This window comes from Urocitellus parryii, chromosome 11, assembly GCF_045843805.1.
Source record: "Urocitellus parryii isolate mUroPar1 chromosome 11, mUroPar1.hap1, whole genome shotgun sequence".
Taxonomy (NCBI): domain Eukaryota; kingdom Metazoa; phylum Chordata; class Mammalia; order Rodentia; family Sciuridae; genus Urocitellus; species Urocitellus parryii.
The window spans coordinates 46,018,767-46,028,757 of record NC_135541.1 but is presented as its reverse complement, the minus strand read 5'-3'; the positions used below and the strand labels follow the sequence as shown (position 1 = coordinate 46,028,757).

At 42.8% G+C, this 9,991-nt stretch overlaps 1 protein-coding gene across 2 annotated transcripts in view; it reads right to left on the bottom strand.

Moving 5' to 3' along the window:
• Positions 1–627: 627 nt before the first annotated feature.
• Positions 628–9,991, bottom strand: part of Pgm1 (phosphoglucomutase 1) — a 60,716-nt gene continuing 51,352 nt past the window's right edge. For both annotated transcript variants that reach the window (XM_026408746.2, XM_026408745.2), the window contains exons 8-11: positions 9,687–9,822; positions 7,117–7,300; positions 4,918–5,052; positions 628–1,293 (exon numbers count right to left, since the gene is read on the bottom strand). In XM_026408746.2, the coding sequence (XP_026264531.1) occupies positions 1,204–1,293; positions 4,918–5,052; positions 7,117–7,300; positions 9,687–9,822 (545 nt within the window). In that variant the 3' untranslated portion in view covers positions 628–1,203. The remainder of the gene's footprint in view (positions 1,294–4,917; positions 5,053–7,116; positions 7,301–9,686; positions 9,823–9,991) is intronic.

Below are 9,991 nucleotides of genomic sequence, written 5' to 3'. Positions count from 1 at the left end.
GTCACCTAATGTTCCCAACAGCCTCATACAGTTAGAACTATTTTCATCCCCATTTTAAAAATGAGGGTTAATGACACCCCAAGATCACTCAAGGTCTCAGGTGGGATTCAAACTCCAGTCTGTTGGCTCCCAATTCTATGTTCTTAACGACTACATTATATTTTGAGTTGAATATGAATGTTCTAAGGTGAACAAGATGCCACTGACCATAATCCAATTTCCCGTCAAGTGACCACAATCCTACTCTTGAATTCTGGGAGTTCTCCCTCTGTCTCTTAAACAGGTATGTGGCATGTGAGCATCAAAGGCATATTATTGCTTTGCTATGTGAGATCTCCTAAGAAATCATCTTCTTTCCCTTGTTCCCAGTTAACCACGCCAAGCTGACTTTGTCAACCTTGGGAGGATCCAGAACCCAGTTGACCCTGCTCAGATTTAAAATTATAGCTCCTGAGTCGAAGGTTTTCAACCTAGCAAAAAGAACATTTTATTTTCTGGCTAGGACATCAAAACAAATTATAATATCCTCCTACTCCAAAACAAAACAAAACAAAAAAATCTGTCATCTTACAGAAATCAAAAAAGTACTTTGTTAAGGAAAAAAAAAAAAGACAAAAGACAACATGCAATAGTAGCTTATTCTGCTTTAATATCCCAAAATATCTGTGCAAATGGGACTATGCTGCAAAACAAGTCAGAAATCTACAGACAAGTACGTCTCACTCGGAGGGAAACTGATTGGAGAGAAGGCACCAGAAATTGCGTTTTGTTAGATTACATGTAAACAGTAAACTGGGGGAAGGATTCACCAAGGAGAATGGAACTTCCGCTATCATTTCATGGGCATATCCTAAGGCTGAAAGCTGGCCTTGATCACTGTGACACTCAACCTCCACCTTGTACCGTCATGTAAACAGTACCTGATGCTAAGGATACAAATACCCACACAGCAGCAGTCGCAGAGAGGCATGAAAAGGGACTGACATAAGCCTGTGGGTCCTCTTCCCTCTCCCACATGGCTCCCGAGGGCATCTCAATTGGCAGTGCCTTGCAAAGCACCGTTTTTCAACAACCATGAAGTGGAGAAATCAAATCCTAAAAAGCCTGGGTGGGTACACTTTGCTTCATTCAGTCCATGCTCTTCAATCAGATGACATGAATAGGTCCTGGGGTGGAGGGACGTACCGCATCTGGTGGGTCTTCTTAGGTGATGACGGTGGGTGCAGTGCGTCCTGTTCTCTCCTGGAGCTGGGACACTTTCAGAGCAATAGAAATAAGGGGGGCCAACATGACCTGTGGGAGACACAAAGAGAAAAGCAATTCCCATCACTTCAACACAGATCCAGAACTCCAGCCCTTGGCTTTGCCCCTCAACTCCACAGGTCTGCCTGACTACTACCAGCCTTCCAGGCTCCTCAAGCTCTGTGAGTTTAAAAACAAATGCATGGTTCTCTTCCCTCAAACTTAGCTCCAGCATAAAGCAAACTAAGTCGTTCCTGACACCTTCTCCTCCACATGACCCATGTCTAATCTTCCAGCAAGCAGAAGTGATTTTCACCTTTCAAATACCTCTTGATGGCACCCATTTCTCTCCATTCGCTGCCAACTCTTGCTAAAACAATGTTCTTTCTCTTAACTGAAACAATGGTGCCTCCACATGTACTTTTGTATCCTTTGCTTTATTTCTCACACTGCACCCAAAGATCTTTCAAAATGCAACTTCCCCTCACTGAAAGGGGAAAAATTCTGCTGCTTCAATAAATATTGTTGATATTTAAAAAAATGAGAACTACTTATTGAGTTGAACTACCATTTTACAGACAAGGAAAAGGATCCACAAAGGCGAAGTGATTTGGCCAAATGGTGGGAGTACATTTACTACTGTTTTCTCATCTAAGTCTCCACCAACTCCAGATGAGAGGAAATAACATCTCCACCTGCTGGGACCCTACTTGGGGCTTGGACAGTTCCAACACAGTGCTGAGGTTGTGGCACAGCAGCTGCAGAGTGAGGGCAGGCATCTATCTCCCCAGCAGGATCTCCCTAGCCATCCCACCTCCTGCAGACGTTGGTTCAAAAGAAACCTGACTTTCATTCATTCTTTCTGTCTGCCAAAAACCAGGCTTTTATCTTGATGATACAAAGAGAAATAAACACAGCTTCCTTTCTCCTTTCCTCTTGCTCTATTATCCTAAGTGTGAATGATGCAGACTTGGGTTAAGTTTTAGGGACACCGGCCACACAACAGGGATTTGGCAGACATGGAAGTTGAGGCCTGGCTACTGGAGAACATGTAGAAGTCCTCCCCTTTAGTAATAAAAGCTACTGTAAACATTTAAATGAAGTCTCTCATCAAATCCATAGACACAGAAAGGAGACTGATGGCTGCCAGGGGCTGAGGAGAGGGGAAGTGGGAAGTGACTGTACAAGGGGATCAAGTTTCAGTTTTGCAAAATGAAAATGTTTTGAAGATCTGCTGCACCATAAGGCAAATACATATAACATTACTAGACTGTGTACTTAAAAATGGTTAAGATGGCAAATTTTATGTTATGTTTTCTTAGCAATTAAAAAAAAAAACACTTTAAGCTCAAAAACATAAAAAGAACAATTGGAATAGCTCAAAAAGGAGTCCTAGGTTTCTGCTAGAGTTTATGCATTTTGCACTCATTATCTCCCTCAATCCCTATGACTCTCCAAAGTTATTCTCCTACTATTTTTGTAGACAAAAAAAAACCAAGACTCACAAAAATGGAATGACTCATCTAGGGACATACAGCCACTAAGGGGCAGGACTAGAATTTAAAAACAAGACCTAACTCCAAAACCTATGCTCGAACCAGCCCGCCAGGAGTTTCCAAATGAGTTTTACAGAATTTAAAATCGGTTAAAGAAGAAAAAGGCTCTGTGGAAAAATAACTGTGAAAAATACTATTTATTTTATTCAAAAATTTTTATAAAAACAAAAAAGGTATAAAACATGCTATTTTTATACATATATCATAGTGAACTTATTACTACAGTCAAGCTAATTAATAAATCACTCCTTTGCATAGTTTCCTTCTCTGATGTGATGGTGGTGGCAGTGAGGCACTAAAGGTCTTCTTTCTTAGTAAATTTCTTTTTCTTTCTTTTTTTGGCATAGTTCTGAGGATTGAACATGAGGTCTTGTTCATGAGAGGCAAATGCTGTACCATTGAGCTACATCCTCAGTCTTTCTAAAATTTTGTTTTTTGAGACAGGGTCTAAGTTGCCCAAGCTGCCCCGGAACATGTGATCCTCCTGTCTCAGTCTCCCAAGTCACTGGGAATATAGGCATGCCCACTGCGCCAGGTACTCTTAGTAAATTTCATAGTACTACATTGCTGTACCATGTTATACATTAGATCTAGGGAACTACTACATCCATCATAACTGAAATTCTTTATTTTTTAACCAACATCTCACCCATTTTCTCCAGCCCCTGGTAACCTCTTATTTTGTTTCTATGAGTTCAACTTTTTATTTTTTAAGATTCCATACATACATGAGATGATATAGAATTTTTCTTTCTGTGTCTGGCTTATTTCACTTAGCATGTTTTCCACATTCACTCATGTTGACACAAATGGCAGGACTTCCTTATCTTTTCAGAGGTATCTCTATATCTAGATATGTACTCGTCTTTATCCATTCAACACTTGATGGACACTTAGGTTGGTCCCATATCTTGGTTACTGTGAATAGTGCTGCAATACATGGGCATGCAGATATCTCTTCAGGGCAAGGACTTCAGTTCCTTTGGATATACACCCAGAAGAGGGATTGCTGGACCATACAATAGTTCTATTTTAAACTTATTTGGAAATCTCCATACTGTTTCCCAAAATGGATATACCAATATATTCCCATCAACACTGTAAGAGTGTGCTCCCTTTTCTCCACATCTTAACTAATACCTATCTTTTGGCTTTTTGACAACAGCCATCCTGACAGGTAAGGGGTTATATCTCATTGTGGTGTTGATTTTCACTTCCCTTATGATTAGTGATATTCAGCACCGTTCATATACCTGTTGGCCATTTGTATGTCTTCTTAGAAAAAAAATAGGTAATAGGCAATAGAAAAATGAATATTCAGCAAATGCCACTTAAATGGTGTGAATCACCATCTGAGGCTGACACCACACTTCCTAAACATTTTGTCGCTATGAATTCTGGTTGGGGAGCATCTATCAAGAGGTGTGCTGTGAGGAACACACTTAGGGAAACCCTCCCTCCTCTGTCTGTCACTCTCCCCATGGGTCCTCCATTTTGGTGGCTATTCTGTCTCAACCTTGGTTCCCATGGTCCCTTCTCACTCTGACATACTCCTGGAGACATTGAGGATATGGCCAGGAACCCAACCCACTAGGCTGTAAGGCAGAGTTTTCCATAAAGACAAAACAACTTCTGCCTGTTCCCCATCAAATCTAGAACCATGTATGTTCTGCCAGAGTGGGTGATCCACCAAGGAAAGTGACACATGATCAGTGATAGCAGAACATCATATGAGGTGCGGATACAAAGATTAGTTATCCTGAATCTGCCACTTATTAGGTATGCAAACCTATTAACTGGTGTTTTACCTTTCTGGGCCTCAGTTTCATTATCTGTGGTAGGGACAATAATAGAGTCTATCTCATTTGAGAATTGAATGAGTATATCTATATAATGGCTTAGAGCAGAGTTTGGCAAATAGCAAATGCTCAGATAATTGCTTATCATTATTATTATGCTTGTTATTTTCTATTATTACTGTGATAAAAGACATGGAGGAAGTTATGCACAGCCGGGGCCCTGGTGTATCATTGAGAAGTGGGGGCACAGGCTCAGTGTGGAACCACTATCATTCCCTTCAACAGAAAGAACCAATCAGGGCACCGGGCTTAGGCATTACCTGGGGGTCCTGATTGATTTTGGCGACATCTTTCTCATAGCTGTCAATGTACAGTCGAATGGTGGCCCCTGCACTCCCAGTGCCACTTAGTCGGAAGATGATGCGAGAACCATCTGCAAAAATGAGCCGCAAGCCCTGGAGAAGATAAGCAGAGACTGTTTGCCCACATGCTGGAAGGGAAGCTAAGGACTGACAAACTATGAGGGGTCCATTTGAAGACCTAATCACTCCTTCTTGATCAATCAGAGGATTGGGTGCTTGATACATGGCAGCCACTGGGCCTCATGGGTCTGCCTTCTCACAGCATCCAGGTGATGGGGCTTAGCTAATGTGGAAGAAGTGTTTCCAGGGTAGGGGGAAGACCTGAGCTTGGTGATGCTGGGGGACATGAGGGCTTCCCTGTGATTTATGAACCAGCCATTACAGTTTGAAGCTTAATAAATAAGTCAAGCTGCAAGACGTAGAAATTGGACCCTCAGCTCAGAAGGGACACATGGACAGAATGCGCTGAAGCCAGAGCAGAAGAGTTCCAGGCAGACATGGGGCAGGACTCTTTACAAAACACTTATAGAGAGCTTCAGAAAGGGAACAGGAGGCCACATGTCCCAGAGTGCAGACAGCAGCTGTTCCCGACATATCACGCAGGATCCAGCAGTCAGTCTCCTGCTGACACCTGATGGCTCCAAGTGGCTCCATGTGGGTGCATCCTTGCTTGGCTCCTCTCTCCTTCCCTCCCTGGCAGTACCTGGTCCTCAACAACCTCACTTCAGGGAAAGGTCAGGTACTCTCAGGTAGATATTCCCCAGCTTGAGGGAAGAAGACTGGGCCAGATCATTGTCTGAGGATCCTTCAGTCTCCGTGAGTCTCTCGTTCTTCCACAAAAAGATGGACTTTGCATCATGCAGATGACTGACTGGAAGGAAACACGCTATTCCTCACTCACTGCTCGTCAACCAATCCCCATGTGGTTTTAACCATGCCCTTCTTTAGCATTCGTCAGTGAGGCCAGCCAATGGAACACACAGTACTGTCTCCAAACAGTCAGTGAGGAGGTGATAGTTCATTCCCATTTACCAAGTCTTGCTTTCTAGAAACATTAGTCTTCTTCCCCCAGTTTCAACTTGAAATTTCTAAATTCTTTCCACTTGACTGCAGAAGCTATACTTACTTCAGAACACTTTTGCTCCTACCTAGTCTTCCACCTAAATGCTCAGGTTTTCTAATTTTACAACATGGTGCTGATGCCTCCTTCCTCACATGGTGCAGAGAGCAGCCCCCACCTATGCTGAGGCCTCCCGCCTCACCTCTGCTCCCCTCCTTCCTCTCTGGAGATGCTGGATACAGAGCAGAGTTGGGACCTACTTTCCCAAGCTTCCCTTGCAAAGGACCAGGCCAAAACTCTGGGTCTATCGAGAAAAAAGCTAAATAGGAAGTTATAACAGAATCCTCATCCTCTCCTTATTATCTCTGCTTCTAAGTTCCCAAAGATGACTCAAATCTATGACTATAATAGACCATAGACCCAGAGGTGAGAAGAGTCTGGTCCCTGAATGTTTGTGAGAGGCTAGGAGAAGGCCCGAGCAGCCTGCAGCTTTGGTACTAGCACACAAGAACCTAACAATTCTGTCAGCACCCGGGATGATCTGGGCTCCCAACTGTGGTGTCCTGCTACACAATGCTGTGTCAGACAAGCTGCAGACACCGACACTTAACATTTCTACATCCAGGGATACCATATTTAGAAAGGCATATTCTAAATATGCCATATTTAAGATTTAGTACATATGAAAGAAACATGTATAGCAATGCCACCCTTCTATTGTCATTCTGCTATAATCTCTAGAGAGAAAAGAGGGGGGTTGATATCTAAGGTGATGATTTACTTTTGTTTAGGTTCTAAGGCTTCTTTCTGCACATACCTTCAATTTGACACCTTGCATATAATTCCAGAAGGTGTAAAAGTCCTTCTGGCATGTAAACTAAGAATCCCAGAATGAGGGCAGAGGGGACTGCAGAACCAGGGTAAAAAGCATTCTCCCTACAAGTGCACCTGAGAGCCACATAGAACTCAGTAGAAAACTGGTTGAGAAGAGACACCCTAGAAAAACAGGACAGCAAAGGGCCATTGACATTTTTCTCGTGAGGCTTCAGAAATGATGCTCTTCATGGGGACCCTCTAGCACATAAGTCTGCTCCTACCTGATTTCTTGAAATGCTTCCGTCCACCGGGTCACTATATTCAAAGTTATCAGCTTTCTCCACAGTGTAGACTTTGTCATTCGCAGAGAACTGCTTTCCCACAAAGGAGCGGTCAAACATCAGGGTCTCCAGGTCCTTCATCATCTTGTTGGCGCCTTCCGCTTCTACCTCCTCGTAATCATACCTGGGAGATCACGGAGTTGACTTCAGAATCACACCCAGGTGCATCAATGCTGTCTTTGTCATTGGCCTTCCCCACCCCCAGAGCCATCTGACTTCAGAGGAAGCTGCAGAACTATAAACTTTTCATCATTGGGGATGAAAAAAAGGGTCTGGAGGATTTCAGGGAAGGGATGGGGGCTTCTGCTCGGGCAGAAAATGGGTCTTGGCTCTTCTACAGAATCAAGCACCAACATGCTTCAAAGGCTTTGAAGAAATACAATCTGACATTGAATCACCACATCCCAAGGAGGTGGAATCAAAGCTGATACTTCTAGGGTTGGAGATATAGCTTAGTTGGCAGAGTTGGCAGAGTGCTTGCCTTGAATGCACAAGGCCTTGGGTTCAATCCCCAGCATCACAAAAAAAAAAAAAAAAAAAAAAAAAAAAAGCTGTTATCTCCAGAGAACTCCACATAAAGGAGCACATGACTCGGGCACTTCTGTTCCAAGCTCCTAGAGCCCTTTTGGGGTGGGAACTGCCTAAGCCAGCTGGAGTTTGGCTAAGGAGGATTCCAGTCTCCACAGGAGCTTCCAAAAGCAAGACCAGGATTTCACCCAGCAGATGAAGGGGCCAAACCAAACTCTTCACATCTGATATGCCACCCCGCTTCTAGAGGAAATGGATTCTGCTCTACAGTGTTTTGGATTCACTCTGACAGAGAAGGCCTGGTGTGGATGCTGCAGGGCCAAGAAAAGAAAAGTGAACCAGAAATAAAATTCTGTGACAATTATTTTTCCTTCAAGACTTGTTCCCGACTCCTTTCTTAGGAAATTAAAGACTCTTGCAGGTGGCTTCACTCAACCTACTGGCACACACCCTCTTGAGAGAGTTACTTTTTAAAGGCTCAAGAGAGCCAAGTCTATATTTATTTGCAATCGTGAAACAAATATAAGATGTGCAAGATGACACCTCTGAGACATGAGAATTACTGGGGAGTAAAAGCCAACCTATTCTGGCTCCTGGATTCCATGAATCAAGGACCACAGTTCCCTTAATCTTGAAGTCAGATCTTTGACCCAGTTAAAATGATGAAGATCAAGAAATTATAACCAGGTGTTTGTGCTTTATGTCTGTGACCTTTGGGCATCCAAGGAAAATGTTTTATGAATCCTAGGCACAGAGGGCAGAATGAAAGGAATAATCTGGGCTTTGCAATCAGAATGAGCTGTGGTCCAGATTGCACAATGCTTGGCCCGTTGCCCCATCTCTCTGAATTTCAGTTGCCTTATCAATAACTGTTTTGAGGCACTCACAGACAATGCATTTAATAAATGGAGGGTACAATGGAGTCAAAACTAATCATAAATGCAAATTCTGAGGACTTGATTTGTAATACTTGGTTAGCAGTTACATTTGATAATAAAAATTGCTAAAATAGTTTTTATATGGCAATTTCTAATTAATTCAAGAGTGGCTCTTTCCCTAAACAACTGCTCCTACTCTTCTTCCACTCTGGCTTTTCACTAGCTCATTCATTTATTTGTTCAAAACATATTTATGCAGTGTCTAATATGAACTAAGTGTTGGAGGATACCATGGGGCACAAAAACAGACATGGCCCTGTTTTTGTTTTGTTTTTGGATTGGGGATTGAACACAGGGGTGCTCTACCACTAAGTTACATCCTCAGCCCTTTTTGGTTTTGAGACAGGATTTACAAACTCCTCCAGAATTTACAAAACACCTTCAAGCTCCTATTTCACATAAGCCTTTCAATTGCCGGATCATTATTCCCATTCCTACAGATGAGGAAACTGAGTAGAGAAAGAGGTTAAGTGACTTCCCAATTTAGTAATGTCCAGAAATAAAATTCAAATACATGCTTCTAAATCCATATCCAATGTCATTATGTGTCCAGCCAATGGGGACATTTCAAAATGCTTATAAAGTATTGATTCTTTTGATTATGTTAGCTAATTTTTTTTTTTTTTTTTTTAGCCCTGTTCCTTATGACTGACACAGAAGTTGACTTCTTCTGATTTATTTACTTTTTAAATCCCTAACTGGGCTGGGGATATAGCTCAGTTGGTAGAGTGCTTGCCTCGCATACACAAGACGCTGGGTTCAATCCCCAGCACAATAAAAACAAAAACAAGAACAAAAAACCCAACTGGTAGAAACCATATGAACTAGAATTTTATTACCATTTAGTTCTCGGCGGACACAACATCTTTGTTGGTATGTGGTGCTGAGGATCGAACCCAGGCCGCACGCATGCCAGGCGAACGCGCTACCGCTGAGCCACATCTCCAGCCCTGATTACCATTTAGGACAGACATTGTATGCCTGAGAATTCCCTCTGCCCAGTCCCTTTACCCTAGCTGGGAGCCCAGCCAGGCTGTGCTTTACCTGGTGAAGAAGTTCCGGCCATACTTTTGCCAATGATCTTTGAGAATGTCCTCCACGCTCTGTTTGCGGGTGGCTAGGATGGACAGCCAGGCGAGGACAGCCCACAGTCCATCTTTCTCACGGATATGGTCCGAACCTGGCAGGGCAGAGCAAGCTGCTATGAGAAATGTGACTTCTCCAAAATACTGGGAAATAAATTCAACAGTGAGCACTTAGATCTAACCAGAAAAAAAAAGTCATGAAATTTACCTGGGAACTTGAGTACATGGAGGGAATTACACATTCAATAAAGAAACATAACACTG